The sequence below is a fragment of the Opisthocomus hoazin genome, chromosome 7 (assembly GCF_030867145.1).
Source record: "Opisthocomus hoazin isolate bOpiHoa1 chromosome 7, bOpiHoa1.hap1, whole genome shotgun sequence".
In the NCBI taxonomy this organism is placed as follows: Eukaryota; Metazoa; Chordata; class Aves; order Opisthocomiformes; family Opisthocomidae; genus Opisthocomus; species Opisthocomus hoazin.
In genome coordinates, this window is record NC_134420.1 from 16,221,447 (window position 1) to 16,238,712 (window position 17,266).

General features: G+C 46.9%; 2 protein-coding genes across 7 annotated transcripts in view; one reads left to right on the forward strand and one right to left on the reverse strand.

The window, feature by feature from the left end:
- Positions 1 to 17,266, reverse strand: part of SLC25A22 (solute carrier family 25 member 22) — a 184,882-nt gene that overhangs the window by 144,196 nt on the left and 23,420 nt on the right. The gene's annotated exons all lie outside the window — the stretch shown is intronic.
- CRACR2B (calcium release activated channel regulator 2B) overlaps positions 1 to 17,266 on the forward strand; it is a 48,482-nt gene that overhangs the window by 18,250 nt on the left and 12,966 nt on the right. For 4 of the 6 annotated variants that reach the window (XM_075426220.1, XM_075426224.1, XM_075426221.1 and 1 more), the window contains 10 exons: positions 9 to 77; positions 1,740 to 1,995; positions 3,439 to 3,550; positions 6,314 to 6,485; positions 8,710 to 8,856; positions 9,160 to 9,250; positions 9,369 to 9,461; positions 12,372 to 12,559; positions 13,252 to 13,323; positions 13,743 to 13,797. In XM_075426220.1, coding sequence (XP_075282335.1) covers positions 1,783 to 1,995; positions 3,439 to 3,550; positions 6,314 to 6,485; positions 8,710 to 8,856; positions 9,160 to 9,250; positions 9,369 to 9,461; positions 12,372 to 12,559; positions 13,252 to 13,323; positions 13,743 to 13,797 — 1,143 coding nt within the window. In that variant the 5' untranslated portion in view covers positions 9 to 77; positions 1,740 to 1,782. The remainder of the gene's footprint in view (positions 1 to 8; positions 78 to 1,739; positions 1,996 to 3,438; positions 3,551 to 6,313; positions 6,486 to 8,709; positions 8,857 to 9,159; positions 9,251 to 9,368; positions 9,462 to 12,371; positions 12,560 to 13,251; positions 13,324 to 13,742; positions 13,798 to 17,266) is intronic. The other 2 variants (XM_075426223.1, XM_075426225.1) reach the window with 1 other exon arrangement.

Genomic DNA, 17,266 nt, shown 5'->3' on the forward strand with positions numbered 1-17,266 from the left:
CTCTGCAGTGTTCCCTGAAGCTTGTGTCCAGCTCTGTGTCCATTGCTTGCCAGGAATGTCTACTTGACTAGAAACAGGTAAGAATACCCATTTATAGGTAGTTTTCGGCAGAGTTTCAAATAAATATCTTCTCAAGTGACACTAAATGAAGGTGTCCTGAAAAAACACTGATTTGAAAGGGGGAGTGAAGTGTTCTGCTTGTTCTTTGAAGCAGAACAACCCTCTGGCTCACAAACCAGCAGTAATAAATGGAGTCAAATAGCGTGGTGTGTAATTGCCTTCTCCTTTTGTGTCAGCTTCATATAGTTCTTACATGTGACATTCTTCCTAGCCATCATGCTCTTTATCCTCCCATTGTACTACGAGTGTAAACAGAATGAACTTGTTATCATGGCATCTGTGCGTGGCTTTTGATTTCTTGGAGATTAAAAAAAAAAAAACAAAAAACAAACAACCTTCCAGCCTTCTTTGTGTAGCACTGTTTAAATCTGCTCTCAGCCTGCTTGCACAGCTCACTTCTGCCCTGCAATGCAGGACACAGACCTGCAGCAGGAGAAGTCTAAAGGAATCAGTGCAACAAGGCTTAAAAAATGTGGTGGTGTTGCTGAAGAAAAGCTGTCTGGAAAGTGTTATGTGGCATCAGTAAGTCAGAAGGTGGGTTGGGGTAGGGATGTGTTGTACGCATCTTTATAGTCACAGTGCTGTGCTTAAAGGGGTGTTCTCATTCCTAGCCTTTTTGTTTTAGGTACTTGTAAGTAATGGAATTATTTTCTTTGGCCTCTGAAATGTCTTCATAGTCGTGTGGTTTCCTTCCTATAAAGGTGAACATTTCAGATTAAAATTCTGTTTGGCAGCTTACAAGATCTGAAAACAGAGGCTGGGAGGCAAGGGTGGCAGGAGTGCCCAGCTCATTAGGTTTTTTCCAGTGCAGGAATTGTATGACCTTTCTTTGTGCTGTAATAACATGAAGGGAGATGGAGTTACTATTTGGGAAGCGTTAACAAGAAAGCATCAGAGGTGGAAGGCCAGCCAGGGGACCTGGGTGGGAGAGGGCTGGGAGAGACATTGCTTCTTCTCTTTCCTCCTTCACTTGCACGGATCTTCCTCCTCTCTGGGTTCTTGCAGTTGTGATGCAGGTTTGGTGTTCAAAAGTGGTGCAGAAAAGTGACAGGAGGATCAAAAGCACATGTTATTAGCGGAGGAACCCAGACCAGAGACAAGCATTGTGGTCAGGGCATCCAGGGAGCTGTGCGAGAGCTGGGAGCTGGCCCTGCTCCCTGTCTCAGCTCGTGGGACTTGTCACCGTGCTCCCATGCAGATTTACCTGCATGCTTTAATATTCCCTGTCCATCCTCTCATGTCATCTGAAACCTTCCCTTGGCACCTGACTTTCACCAACAGAGAACTCTGACTGCCCTGTGGGTCTGAGCCAGAGGAGGAGAGATGGCAAAAGAGCATCCCTACTCGGTGCAGGGGCTGGAGCCCATCACAGTGTGGAGGTTTACGGCTGTGCGGTAGGCTTGGTTACGCCCATGTTGTGTACAGGGTGTACCTATGTATGGTGTGTGTCTCTGATGCAAACTATTTGCACACTTCTGTCTTCACCACCCTCCCCTCGGTAACAGATAAGGTTGCTGAATATTGTTCTTTCAAACCAACAAGGCAGATAACTAGATGATGTGTAGGGTGGAAGTGGAGGGTCATGTTTGATTGGGATTTCTCTGTTTCCTGCCCTGCAGCTCTTCTGTTTGCCCCTGCCCTGAGGGAAAAGTCATTGAGAAGATGGAGGACCAGAGAGGAGCATTCTTGAGATATGTCCGCTGGGAAGGAGAAGAGGAAGGGGATGAGGAGGATGGGATTGCTTCTGGTGTTTCTTCTTCCAGCCAAAAGAGCGAACTGGGAGATGTGCAGGTGGAGATGCTCGAGAAAGCAAGGGAGCTCTTTCAGCTGTGTGACAAGGATGAGAAGGGTTTTATCACCAAGGTGGACATGCAGGTGAGGGATAAAATCCTTCCCCTTTCCTGGGAGGGGCTGTAAAGTTGTGGGTGGCAGAAGAGGGGAGAATGTGGCATGTCTTTACTTTTGGCAAGCGTGGATGTGCACGTGGGCTCTATCTCATTGAGATTTCTGGAAGCCAAATTCTGCCACAGCCAGCTGCTAGGAACTGAAAATCCCAGGAGGGCCTTGGACCTCCAGGGAATTCCTGGGACAACTGGGACTGCCATTCCAAATTTTTAAGGAATGCATAAAGTAAAAAAAATTTGCAACAGTTCCTACAAACATTAGGCATGCAGCAGGTGGGAAATCGGGGTGGGGGCAGAAATATTTTGTTTTATTTAAAAAAACAAAACACTCCATCCCCAAACACAGTGAACAATGAAAAAAATCCACCAAACTCTTAACAAAAAAAGCTGTATAACTTTGTCTCAACCATAGCTGAAGCCTGATCTCAAAAACTCACTTTAGACCTGAACTATAACTTTGCTGTAGAATAATGTGTTTTGATGCTTTCTGTTAATAACAGTATTTGTTAACAGAATCTCTATAGTTCTTTGTGAGTTTTGTTTTAATGTTACATGCAGATTGTTTTTCTTCTGTCTCATCTCTCCCTCCATCTATAACACTTGGCAGGTCCATGCTTGTTTAATTATTGACTCACTTTGTTTTGCATTGTGTGATGCCTAATTTTGTATTGTTACATTAATAAGTATTTATTAAATGTTTACCGGACAGTAATTAGGTTTTAGTTGATGCTTTTTGTTATCTGGAGGCTTCTTTGGGTGCCCCTTGACGCTAGGTGCGCTACACATGTATAATGAAGCGAAATCTCTCTGCGCTTTGTCTGTGCTGTGGGTAGTGATACGGTCCCAACAGGCAGAAGATGACAGAAGAAAGCTAACTCTGTTATGCACAGAATGTTTTATGACCTGCAAGATTTCCTGCAAGAGCTGAGAACTGAATCCAGACGCCCACAAGTCTGTCTTCCCCCTCTGGCCAGAGATGGAGCTGGTACCCGATGTGCTGGTGGAGAGCTCCCCAGGAGAAGCAGTGGCCCCGGGGAGCCAGCAGTGCCCCGGTGGGCAGCCACCTTCGGGCAGGGCTGGGGCAGGGGCGAAGGGAGGCAGACAGGGAACTAGAGGCAGTGGTTCAGAAGTGGGGGAGGAAGAGGGTTGAGCTCCCTCCAAACAAAATAACCCGAAGCTCCCTCTCTGCAGTCCTGGTTGAGTCATCCAGTAGTGGAAAGCGTTGCTGTATCAGTGGGTCCAAACAGGCATTTGTGTCACCACTCAGCCATACTGGCAGACTGTCACATCCCTGCCAGGATGCAGGGCTGAAAGGGGCACATTGCTGTGGGCTGAAGCTGAGGACAGCAGGGACAGGACCTAGTCACAGGGAAGACTTGAGTCATGTCTTAATTTTGTTCTTTTGTCTCCGCAGCGGCTCCAGAGTGAACTCCCCCTAACCCTTGAACAGCTGGAGACTGTTTTTGACAGCTTGGAACAGAACAGTAATGGATACCTGACGCCTGTGGAGTTCAGCATGGGACTAGGTAAGGACTTGCACAGAGGCAGAGGAAGGAAAAAGCCCACCTGTGACATGATGTTTTATGTTGGTAAGGAGGAAAGTGCAGTGGTTCTGCCGAAGTTGTACCAGCTATATAGGGCAATGCCCCGTGCTTATGTGAATATCTTTGGAGAAGGTGTGTGTGAAATACTGGTCTCCCTCTTCCTGAGGCTTTGCGTTGCCTTCTTCCACAGCTTTTACCTGCCTAGCTGGTAGAGCCAGCTTCTGAACATCTCCTACTGGAGATGGTCCGTACTGCAGCCTGTATCTGCCCATGTGATCCACAGTTGTTCATCTGGATAAGGACCCTGTTGGATGAGAGGACAGAAATATGCCTCTTGGCGACTGTCTTCAGCTGGTTTATTCAGTGCTGTTCGAGGATATTGGTAGGAGTCCTGTCAGTAGGCTAGCACACTGGCTTTTGTTTTCCTCTTACTGCCCCCTTTTCCAAACTCTAAGAGAATGTTAATCCTACACCAGAGTCATCATCCAGCAGTACAAGCAGTGCAAGAGGTTTTAAGGAGGAGGAACCACCATAGCACTAATAACCTCTGCCATGGGTGCTTAGTTGCCTTAGTTGATTGTAAACTCTCAGAAAATCTGCACCCTGTCAGCACCTTCCTTGGACATGTAGATGTGTTAATGGGATCAGGTCAAAGCAAGTGAACACAGGTGGTCTAGAATTTTCGGAAGTGGTTGAGGAGGCCCTTAAGTTGCAGTGTCTTGTTTGTGGTTGCTCATGGCTTCCTCACAACTTGGAGAAGGGGGGGTCTTTTTGGTGCTTCAACTTGAATGACCCGCAACCACCAGCCCTGAAAGGAGAAGCTGAATGAACATGGAAAGCTGTGTCTTGGGCCAGCCTTTCTGGGAATGTGTTAACCCATTGAGTGCCTGCTGACTATGCCTGTTTCTGCCTCGTGTCCCTGCCTGCAGGGGTGAAGCCTTGTTGGCTGTTTCTGCTGCCTTTGCCAGAAAGAAGAGTCACCTCAGGAGCATGGGTTTTCCTGCCCAATGCTGTGTAGAAGGTGAATGGGTGTCATTTGGACACCTTGGCACCTTTGGCACCTTGGATGACTTGGTTATTCCCAAATCTCATTGTTTTGAGGCATTTGTCCCAGCCATAGCCATAGACGGACATCGTGAGGGTACCTGCCTCAGTGGCATTGCTGGCAGAGGTAGGCAAGATTTCTCTTTGTGTCAGCTACCAGTTGTCAGGTACCACCCTGTGCTGGTAGCCTGGCTCTGTGGGACTTGCTCCAATCTAGGCAAAACACTTGATTTCTGCATTTCTTTTCTTAATGGTTGTTCTTTGTGTCTGGCTTCATTGAAATCCTTGTCAGACTTTGCCCCTAACTCGAGTTTGGCCTGGCATATTGCTATCTTCCTTCTGGGGTGTGCAGGGGGGAAATCAAGAGAAGCAGTTCAAGCTGCAATCAACTCTACTTCTTGAGATGGCTCCTTGCATGGCCTCTGAGAAGTTACAGGGTGCATCTGCACAGCTGACAAAAGAGCATACATTTAAAATGTTCAATTTAAAGCAATCTGAGATCCTTCTAGGATGTCAAAACAACCTTCAGATCATTCTCTTCCTCAATTTTCCAAGCTGTAAAAGAGAGATAATGAAAGATAATGACTCCTTCTTTAAAGCAGACATCCAAAGTGCCTAATCTAAGCCCATCTCCTTAATTAACTGTCTGAGCCTCAGGCTTTAAGCTGAGTAGGGCCTGTATCTCCATACTGCAAGTTCTTTTTACAGCACGTTTCAAGAGCAGGAGAGAATTGGCTAGGTTCTGCACATGCAGAGCTAAGAAGTGGTTGAATTAAGTGACTTGAGGTACACAAATAGTGGATATTTTTCCCCTTAGAGCAGCTTCATGTTCTCATCCGTGCTCTGAACATCCTTGGCTCCTGGCCCTGTAGTTGTGATGTCACTTCTGCTGTTTGAACCAAGCAGATATGTTTTGGAAAGGAAGAGTAGCTGCTAATGGAGGTCTGACCTCTGTATACAGGATGGGTGCCTGCGTTTTGGATAAGATTGCTTGATTTGTTTCTTTGAGAAGAATTTGTTCCCAGCAGTAATATTTGTCACATGCCTTGCATAGCATGAAGTTCTCATGGCATTAGTGTCTCAGCATGAAACAGGATCCAGATAGCTGGAAGCCATCCTAATGTGGGATGGGGCAGGAGGGGATGTTTGGAGGGTAAGTTCATTTTGTTCAGACACTCCACACAATCCAACAAGAGGCAGTGCTTGTCCCATAGCACTTGAATCAGAACAGATATAGCACATGAGGGGAAGGGTAATGATCTCCTCACTTTTTTTAAGATGGGGAACTGAGGCATGGTGCTATTCAGTGCCAGGCTTGCAGTTCCAGAGGAAGCTTCTGGGATCATTGGCAACTGAACCCACAGCGCTGCTCCATGGGAGTGAAGTGACCTAATGCCACATGCTTCACATGCTGAGAATCCAAGGCCGTGGGTGGTAGATCATCTTCGTGCAGATGTGAGCAGAGCTCTAACAGCCTGTTGTTTGGCTGGGAGCCAGTTTCAGTCCCAGCATTGCAAATTGGACACTGACATCACTCAGGACATTGGAACGGAGGCTTTTTACTGACCAAGAGCTGTATTTTACAGCAGCAGCATGCAGGCAGCTTCACGTGGAGCTCTGTCGGGCTGCATTTCAAATAGTAGCTTATTTAATAACATCCAATTTGACTTTATTCTCCTTCTTCCCTTCTCCTTCCACCAGGAAAGTTAATAGGGATTGAATTGTGTCAGGGGGCTGGGAGAATGGATCACTCCAGACACGAGGAGACCTTTGAGTCAGGCTGGTCAGATGGCTTGGACCCAGCAGATGATGATGAAGAGAAACGATTCTGTTCCATGCTGGAGCAGCTCGGAGCAGCCCAAGTGTTTGAAGAGTAAGTAGGGGAGTCGCATGGCATTACTTCTACTCTATTTTGATCTTGCAATACCAAAACTTCAAAGTACCAGCAAAGACCAAAGAGGTGAACTGAGCTGCTTTCTCTCTGAAGCACTGCTTGGGCATTCTCTACTGCTGTCTTGGGTTTTCATATGCTTGGAAATAAACACAGTGAAGTTTGGGTTTTCTCATCAGTTTACAATTACTTCCAGTGCAGAGCTTTATGCAACAGGTTTCCCAAACTAGAATTCATACCACAGCTGTAAAATGTAGCAGCTAGTGACGTAGAAGCCCATCTGCATGCAGCAAATGAAAAGAAGCATGTGAGGGTTAGACAAGGTAAGGAGGATGAGTGTGCTATCTGTTCCAAAATGGTGGGTGACTGTTCACATATGTTCAGACAGCCTTAGTTCTAAGAGTCTCTGTGAAAGATCTGTGCTCGAGGGGTTGTTTGGGACTGGGCTGATCTTGAAGAATGTGAAAGGCTAAACTGGGCAAGGGATGCTCACCTGAGCCTTGAAACATTATATTAATGCCCTTGCATTAATGCAAGGCCCCAGTAGTGTCTCCTGGCCCCAGTGTCATCCAGCCTTTTTTTAGGGCCTTCACAAGTGAAACACTTTGCATAACTTGTTCTTACTGATGCGCATCTGCTGGGGCTGGGGTGCCCAACAGCATCAGTGGCAGCCCTGTTTTTCAGGCATCGTAGTCCAACAGCGCTGCAAATTTGCAGGGAGCAGCCCAGGTAGGGGCAGGAGATGGACAGAATTGGAGACAGAAGCTGAGTGAAGGAGTTTGCTGCTTTCAGAGCTGCATCTGTCAGAAAACAGATTTTTTTTTTTTTTTTTGTCTCATTTGCATTGTGATGCGAAGCACCTGCATGTTTCTTTTAATGCTAAACAACTTCTGTCCTGAAAAATTCTGGAAAGCTGTTATGCCTCAAAAAATGGAATGACACTGTGAAAGGCCACATTACTGTTGTGGGAAAATAGCCTCTGCTGTTTATAACTGTGCTTTGAGAAGCATCAAGTCTTAAAGTGGAATTATCCTGTCTTTTATTTTGACCACTTATGTGCAGTTTTATGCAATGGGTTCAATAGCTACTTCATGCCATGCCTTTGTGCCAAGCCAGCTGCTGTAAAGAAGTAATATAAAACAAAATCTAATTGAGGTCGAAGCAAGAATCTGAGCTATCTTTGCTGTTTTGCCAGAAAGAAATGGCTTTGTTTATCAATGGACTCAATATGTTCTGTTATCTAAAACACGAAGTTTTGATGAAGTGCTAGTAACTTTTTCAACTTGGGACAGAAAAAGACGACTATCATGGAATGGTGGCAGGGCAATCAAGAGCTTTTTAGTTGTTTTTGTTTGTTTTTTCACAAAGAATATTGAGACAAATACATAGACAAAGAAAAATATCTATTTGGATAATGTCTATAGGTATAATTATTCTGTACATTTCAAGGCAGTTCCTCCAAAGTACTTAATGGATTAAAAGAAAAATTAAAAATAATAATATAAAGCTCTTCCTCCAAAAGAAGCATGAAGTGATGTCTGCAGGCTTATAAAGCTTACTCTTTCTCTAAGAGTCTTGTAAGTGTTGTGTCCAACTTGTGATGCATTGAACACCAAAACAGTGCAATATAATTATTGCAGATTCAGAAGAAGATGACTTAGGGTTTCCAGGGCTTCCTCCATTATTATCTAGATGTGACACATGGGCAAATTCGCTTCTTTTGATTGTGCCTCAGTTTCCAAACCTGTGAAACAAATAAATAACAAGGACAGTAGCATCCACCAGTACAGTCCTGGTGTGAGAACATCACCTGTGTCATGTGTGCTAAAATCCCTGGGCTGTAACAGTTTGCTGCTTGACTATAGCTCTTCGCAGATTTGCTGAATGTTCATCTTGTCGAATCTTGGTTTATACACCAAGTGTGTTATTGCTGAATGCTTGAAAAATAATAATTCCAGGTTGCTTCCTAGACTTTTCTTTTCCTCTTTCAGATGACTTCTTTTATTTTAACCTTGCAGTAGATCTGCACTCTGCATGCGTGCTCTGTCACCATCCAACTCCCCTCTTTGTTATGATAGTGTAATGGAGGTCATCACAGGAGAAGGGTAGTTTGTCTGTCCCAAGTGCATGTTGGAGTTGGAGTAACAGTCCATAAGATGACACAGAAACTCATTTGGTTTCCATCTCTCTTGTACGCTTGCTGCAGTCCCTATGAGATTCGGGAGCTCTGGGCTCGGCTACGGAAGGAGCGTCCGGAGCTCTTACCCAATTTTGAGGAGTTTCTGTTGCGTGTTTCATCATACATAAGGGAGGTGAATCACGAGAAGGAGTCTATGGAACAGGCATTGAAGCGGTAAGGAGAACATCATGGCTGTTTGCTGTCAGGAACCAGCTGATGCTTGGATGCTGCCTCAAATGCAAGAAGATACTGGGTTACAGGATGCAGAGGTTTTTCTTGCTGTAATAAAATTACTTTTTATCTTGATCTGATCCCCATGCGTTTGTTTTGCATCAGTGCCCACTCATAACATTTGGTCTGGTTAAAATCCCACTCAGTGCCACACAGCTGTTAGTGGGAATCTGTTTCCACCCTCCCCTCCTGTTTTCTTTCTGTACTCTCCTTTCTGCTGATCTGTGTGCACCCTGCCTTTTGCAGGAAGGAGACAGACCATGACCGAGAAGTCAGGTGCCTTTATGAAGAAATGGAGCAACAGATCAAAGCAGAAAGGGAGAGGCTGACCTGCCAGGTACCTCATCTCTCTTAGCTGAAGTCAAACTGGTCTGAAGCAGAGGCAGTGACTCATCTGGCCAAGGAACAGCTCTTACCATGCTGGATGTTGTATGCACAGCTGTGTGTCTTTACAGGAAGCACTGAGACATGACAGGAGTAACCTGCTCCAGAAGGAACTGTACAGCAAAGAGCAGGAGCTGGAGAAAATCCTCTGCCGCCAGAAGAAGGTAACAGCACCCAAACACTTCCTAAAGAAGCATGTCTCCTTCTACTGTCTTTCTGCTAAGACCTTTTCTGACTGAGAATGGTTTTCCTCTGCTGAGGGTTGGTACTAGCTAGTCTAGGTCTTTCCTTTCTCTGAGGACGTTGAAGTGGTTTGTCAAGTGATTGGTTTGTCTTCAACTGTAGTGTCTTCCTGCAAATGTTTTGCCCACACCTTATCTGCTTTGTTTTGTCTTGGCACTGTCTTCTTATCAGTTGTACAATAACCATTTGGCAAGGAAGACAGGGTAAAAATTAGGAAGTTGTGAGTCTGGGACCATTTTGTAGTGTGTAAGAAAGCTGTGTATGGACGTGCAAGAGACAAATTTGTCTAGTTTGTGTTTTCTGGCTGCTCCAAAATAATGTGGGTGAACAGTTCTGTGATGCTTAGAGCTGTACACACTGTATACTTGCATTTCAGCACCTAATGACGTACTGATTAATCAGTCACAGAAAAGATCAAAGCAGAAACTTTCCTTTAGCGTGCTGGCCCTGGCATGGACATTTGTATGGGATGGTCCATTCTGGGTATCTTTTTCCTTTGTGTCTGAAGAACTGAGACATGACACCCACAGAAATAAGTCATGGGAGGTACCTGTAAGCTGCTGGCGGCTGGGGGTATCTGAGTTGGATACCTAGCTGCAATGTGGGTGAAATAGCTCTTCTGAAATAATCAGCTCATTGTCCAGCAGATGGAAAAGCCAGCAAAACTTAGGTGCCATCAGGAAGGATATTGAGAAGAAGACAGAGGATGTAATTTTCCTGCTGCCCACAAGCTTTATGCGCCTCAACTGCAGTGTGCAGTTCTGGTCTCTTCTAACCCCCCTGTGTCCTTCTTGAATATGAAGGTACAGAGAACTAATATCATTCAGGAAATAGAGCATCTGCCTTAGGAAGAGAAACTAGGAAAGCTTAGACTTGATTTTGGAGAGGAGGAGACTGAAGGAAAATATGTGAGCTTTATGGACTCAGCAAGGTGGTGGATAAGGTCCACATAGAACTGTTATTCCCTAAATCCTGCAACAGCAGAAGTGAGGGACACTCAGTGAGACCAGTATGAGTTTAATTTAGAAGAACATACTTCTTTACGCAGAGATCAGTGAACTTCTGGATTTTTGCCGCAGGAGGCAGACAGTATCAGCAGTTCAAAAATGGATTGGACAAATGGACAACAGGCTTGTGAATGTTCATTAAAAGGAGGAATTGTCAGGGATGTGGCCTTTAACATCTCTAGTCCAGGGCCCATAGATACTGGGGGTATGTGAGGGGAATGGACCATAGTTAGGTGTCCAGGCATGCTCTTCCTAGGTAGCATCTCCTCTTGCTACGGGTCGAGGCAGAGTACTGGGCTACGTGGACACTTTCTCAAACGGACATTTCTGATGCTCTAAGCTTAGTATAAGCCTCAGAGTTATGTGGATAATCAGGTCCCTCTTGTGGTGTAAGCCAGTATTGTGATCGTGCTATTCTACAGTGTTGCTTCAAGTACAGACAACATAAATGGGAGAGTTGTGTATGGCAGAGATTTCTTAGGGAGGGGCAGGTGCTTTACTTAAAGCCTGTCCCCTGGCTTATTGAAAGATCCAAAGGCTGTGGCCTGGGGTTGCTGTTTCTTAGTCTCAACTCCATTGTTCAGCGTATGTGGTCACGCTCAAATTTTCCCTGGCGTCCAAACGACTGGAAGTCTCCAGACAAAGCTGGGCGTGACTTGTGCTTGCAGCCTCAGTGGGGAGAGGTGTGGGGCTTATGTTTCAAGGAACCTAGGAAAGGTCAGCTCTGTTCACTCCTGCTCAAGACTGTTGTACGTGTGTGCTGGCAGAAAGCAGGGTAGCAAGGAAAAAACACTTTATCTTGTATGCCACCATGTTTTACTTTCCCTTTGAGAGGGGGAGGAGGTAGGCTGAGAGAAAAGGCAAGCTGAAGGTATAAATGTGAAGGCTGACTCTGCCACTTACTACACTGGTCAGAACTGGTTCTTGGTGCTCCTCTTTGGTTCTAAGCATGGATTATATAATTTTATTTTGGGGCTGTATGTTCTCAGATGGGTTCCACACTTTCTGCATAGCACAAGCTTCAGCAGAGGGCCCTGGTTGGCTGGTATGGCTGGCTAGATACTGAAGTGTCAGTAAGATCCTGCTTGTGACGCCCTACTTGTCATCCGAGATGGGTGGGTTTGACCGCTGCATCAGTCTTTGACTCTTTCCCAGACTATGCCAGCCATTTGTGAGGAATCATATCACTGGCTGAGCACCTGACAGCGGGCTTTAAGCTTCCCAAATCAGGCTTGCTAGCTGTGCTGGGGTCTTGTGCTGCCTCGAGTGCAGCTGTGCCCCAGTGACATTTAAACAACATCTCTAGCCTGAGGTCCTGTCTCCAACAGTAGTAAAGGCCACCCAATCACTTGACTTTCCAGGTGTAGTGTGAGATACTCCTAGGGCCTTGATATATTCCATTTTCAGCTGCCATGGGCTCAGGAAGCCCATGAACTAGAGGATGCATTTCAACAACTATGCTTAATAAGTCCCGACAGACACACCCCCGCTTCCGCCCAAATTTTTCCAGTCGTCCTTTGAGGCTCACTTGGGGTCTGATTTCTACAGTGCCTGACAGAAGCAAGCTCCTCACACTGCCTGAAGCACTTCCTCAGCTGTGCCTGACTAATTGCATTGCTTGGTCCCCTGAGCTGGCATGATGAGAAATAATTGCTTCCAATTCACCTTCTTGATGCCACTGGTGGTCCTGTAGACCTAAGTTGCATTTATCTCCCTTCCCCCTCATTGTTTACATCTCCTTTTCAGCCTGTTTTTACAGGCATGATTGTAGCACAAAACTCTTCCTTGCTGTGTTTAACCCTTTTTCCTCCTCTCCCATTGCAGCTGGAACATCAGCTACAGTCTCTGAACTCAGAGCAGCTGGAGACCCGTGTGCAGAACGAAAGGCTCCGGCACCTGAATGAAAACCTGCTGGAAGAGCTGGAGAAAAGCAAATGGGAGCTGGAGGTGGTGAAGGGGCAATTACAGAAGCTCCAGAAAGAGGCTCAGCTTGAGCAAGAGCAGAAAGACAGGTGGGAATGGGCAGGGGAGGGGGTGTCAGGGCAGGGACCCAGGCAGGAAAGGAAGGGCAGGCAAGTAACCGAAGAATAAGGATCTCTGCTTAGAAGCCTGGTCTCATCAGAGGATTGCCAGTCTCTTCTTGAGAAAAAGTAGTAACATCCTAGTGGTCTTATAGGCCTAAATAGGGAGTGATACGGCTAGCTCCCGCCTGCCGTTAGTTGGAAATGAATATGTTCATTGGCATTTGGCTAGAAAAGCACTGTAAAAAACACAGATGTTCCTCAGCCTAAAGGAGGCTTCTCCTCCATGTATTTTCCAGTTAACCATCGCCTCTATAAAGTTCCTACACATCCTCTTCTAGTCACTTGTGTTTCTGTTTCTGGGCTTAATCTGATAATACTTAGCTAAAACATTGGGATGTTTCAGATCCAGATGGCAGTGAGCATCCTTCCCATCTCTAACAGCTGAGGAAACCGCAGTGTGAAAGGAGAAAATGGGTTGCCTGCCCTTACACTGCAGGGGAGCAGGAGAGCCTGTGGTAGAACCCAGCCATCCCAGCTCCTGCAGCAGTGCTGCTTCCTCTGAATCCTCCTAGCATAGGAGGCCCTTATCTTTGAGGATACCACAAGTGTCCCTGAGAAAGGGATCTTTGTGTTTTCTCTCCCACTAACTTATTTCCCATTTTAAAATCCCCTTTGCCCAGGGATGTGTTTAGGGTCTCCAAGAACATGCAGAAAGAGAAAAAAAGCCTCCTTCGGCAGCTGGAGCTCCTCAGGTAAGAACAGGGCTGGGGAGAAATGCTGAGCTCTTGTGCGCATAAGGGGCTGAAGGTTTCAGCACTGTGCTCATTTCTGCCACAGAAAGCTATGGTGTGTGTTCAAGCAGCACTCAGGCACTGCTTGTTTTTCTAGGTCCAGACAGAGCTGTGCAATCTGGCCAGCTCTGGCAGTGTACAGGCTGTGCTGTTTCACCAAGCAGTCCCTCCACTGTAGGAATTTAGTCTTTACTGCTGGCTAAGGGGACTATGTGGAGCCCATTACCTGAGCTGGGATACATGGAAATCCCAACATGTCTGGCAATAAATAACATCTTTATCTGTGTCTCAGGCCCCCTTTCTGTTCTAGCTTTCAAATGTTGGTCTTTATTTTTGATGAGTGCTTCATTGTTTCTCTCCTGTGTCTTCCTTCGGAGCAGAGAGATGAACAAGAAACTTCGAGATGAGCGAGACGCTTTTGAAGCCAAGAAGCTGGTTAGTCTAAGAAAGAAAATCCCAATTCCCAACCACCCTCCTTTCATCTGCTGCTGTTGCTGTCGCCACTCGGGGGCCTGTCACTTCCACGGGGGACAATGACCTGAGCTCACGACGCCTGGTCTGGTGCTTCATACAGACTTCGCAGCACCTCTCTGCCTGTGCTGGATATGAGCTCTGCTGGTGTTGTTGGCAGCTGCCTGAGTTTAATCCAAGGCGCATTAGCTTGTGACTGTCACGCAGCCACACGCAGGGCTGCAGTGGGTGCTGCCTGCTGCTCACGGTGGGGTCTGTGCCTTGTGACAGGCACCAGGCACATGCAAGGAGGGCAGTGAAGCTGGATGCATCCCTGGAGCTAGGTGGTGAGGAAGAAGATGGATTCCCAGATGTGTTGCCAGCTGAATAGGGATGGAGAGGCATAGGAAGGTTTTGGAGTTTCTCTGATCCCTTGAGTCTGTAGCAGATGTTTTCAGGTGTTCCTCTGGGGCAGCTCCCCCATTCCTGTGAACTCTGCTGGGGTAGAGGTGCATTAGTGAGCCTTGTGTCAGAGGGCTAGGAGAAAGCAGGGGGCCTCTGACATCTGGAACAGTCAACTCCATGCCTGGCCTTTCCCAGTCTTCAAGATAAGTATGAATATGTGACCTATTTTTAATTCTTATTTTTTCACGAAAATGTCTTTGGGTTCCCAAATGTCACTGGCAAGGCTGCACTGTGCTCTTCTTGGACCCATCCTTTCCACCACGTGTCTTTGCCTGCTCTGTCACCATGCTTCACCTGAAGACATGAAAGTATCTGCCTTGCAGTGAGGACGGGCAGTGGTAGGCTCTGAGAGAGGCGGGTGTGTAAGGCAACGTGGAAGGAGGCCCAGGGCTCATGCCCAGATAGGGGATGAGATGCCCCGCTGAGGGAGAGGCTGGACTTCTCCAAGTGGAGCAGCAGCTGTGTAAAACAACTTCAGTAACTGTTTTGGATGGAGGTGAGGTGTGTGCCTTTGTATGTGTGTTTCTGAAATTTGAAGGAAGATTTTTTTTTTTGTTTCCTTTTCTCTTTTTTTTTTTTTCCACCCCCTCTATTTTTAAAGCTGCTAAGTATGTGTGTGTGCACCAGAGCTTCCTTCTACCTCTTGGAGAATTAATAAACACAGTCACTCTGTAGCAGAGTCCAGTGCAAACAGGGAAAGGAAATGGCTTGTTCTCCTCTTTCCATGCACAGTGCTTCATCAGCTTCTGGGTTCCTGTGGGTGGGGTGGGTGGCCTGTGGAGACCACAGTTCAGGTATGTACCTCTGTGTGTGCAAAGCTTGTCCACTTCTCCTCTATTCTCCTCTCCTTTTCCCCCACTAACACCTGCTCAGGGCTGCTCTGAAGCATGACCACTGCAGGTGGACCTAAGAGATTGCCTAGCAGAGAGAGTCATAGTACAGAGCAGCCGTTCCCTCCCTTCTCCCTGTGCCGGTGGTAGGGATGGGGCAGCAGGGTGAACTCCTCCTACCACCACTGCTCATTTGGCAAGGCTGTGTCATGCTCAGCAGACGAAGCCTGTACTGGAGTAAAGTTTTTCCCTTTGTCAGCCAGGACATCTAGATGGCCTCTCTTATTTCAGTCCACAGGAAAGCAGGGCTCCAAGGCAAGGCACAGATGCTGCTATTGTCATACACCTGCAGAAGATCTGCTGTCCAGCCTGTCCCACTCTCGGGGGCAGAGAAAATAGCAATCCTTCCCTGCAGCAGCAAAAACGAGAGTCCAGCCTTCTGATGCGGATCCCTGGTGTGTGATGCTCTCTCTGCCAGAGACTATCAATGCTTTTACAGGTGAAAAAGAAACCCAAGGCCTTGATACCCTCTGTTGGGGCTGGAAAGAGTTGTATTATTTCTGTGAAATGAAGGTGTGATGAATAGTGGTTCTTTCATGGCAAAGATTTTGAAATGTTTGGAAGGAGGAGTTGGGCTGTACACAGCTGACAGCAACCCAGCTGCTGCTCCTTTGCACTTCTTGGTGCCCAGCTTAATACCTTGCTCTTCATAAGAGTTTCTGGCCTTGCCAGGGTGGGCAGAACTTGGCCCCGCGGCACTGTGGGACACTGTTTTGCCCCAGTGGCTAGGTCACAGATAGCAATGTGTGGCTGTTCCTGTCTGTGAGCAAGACACCGATGGGTGCTTTTAAGACTCAAGGGTTGCGGGTTCAGTTTCACACCTATGACCCATCTGGCTATGGAGTTATGCTTGCACGCTGTTTGTTGACACAGCAAATTTCGTATCTGCTCATCATGAAGAGTGTTCTGGATTTTGACTACATCGGACATGCATTTGTATTTCACTGATAAACCAGAATTTTTCCTATCCCACTGATAAACCAGAAGCTTTCCCACCCAAAATGCTTGTACACGTGCTGTTGTTGTGGAATCCTTGCCATCGTGTGTTGTACAGCTGTGATGTCACGTCTGTCCCTTTACCATCCTGGTGAAAAGCCAAATGTTACACAAACCTGGCAGGCCAATAAAGCATGCCAGAACCAATGGTAAAACATGCCCTGTTGTTTCTCCTTTCTCACCCAGGTACGTACTCCACAGGCTATTTCCTCTGCAGGTAGGCTGGTGCCATAGCAGATTGCCTGGGAGTCCCTTTGCTCTGCAGGTGACTTGAAGGCCGTGACTCGGCTCCAGTGGGCTGTAATATGATTTCCTTGTTTCTGTGTGCCTAGCAAGTGCCCTTGAGTGAACCTGCTCAAACCCTGAAAGCTTCCTTCTCCATCACCACTGGAGAACCACTGGTTGGTTGAACGACAGCCTGATAGCAGTGTTGACCAAAGGGTCACTATGCACTTGGGTATCTTTTGCCTTGGAAGATGTGTGCTCCACAGTTGTCAGCCTCTCAGTGCTGGATTGTTTCTGTGGCTGGAGCCCCTCTTGAACACCAGTTTTGTATGTAAAAAACGTTTTGGTGTAGGTTTTTTTTCCCCTCAAAGTTCCTAGTTGTGTGAGGTCCTCTGTGAAGTCCATACTTTTGTTGGACTGCATTGCAAGAAAGATGCCCTGGGAGTTCTGGCCAACAGAGCAGCTACTTAATTTTTTGTCTTTAAAAATAAGCCAGGGGTTATTGAAGAAATAATCTTCATAGTCCTCCCCTGGGCTGTGGGCAGCATGAAGGAAGGCCTGTCCAGAGTTGCTGGCAGGTGTTGGTCAGTTCAAAACCGTTGCCAGAGGCAGACCTGGCAGGCTGCAAATTCCTCTTTCCCCACCTTTACCCCCAGAAATAACATGTGAGGACATGTCCGAAATCTCCAGACCTATAGAGCGAGTACATCTCCCTTTCCCCCAGTGCCGAGGAGGTGGGCACCTTGCCATGCTGTCTCTCACTTTGTGTTTTGTGTGTGTAGCCAGGGCAGTTAGGCAGCCTGTGAGTGAGGGCAGGCTAGGCTTTAGCATGGCATCTGGGGGAGCTGGCAGGTCAGTCCTCTCTCTGCCACGAAGAG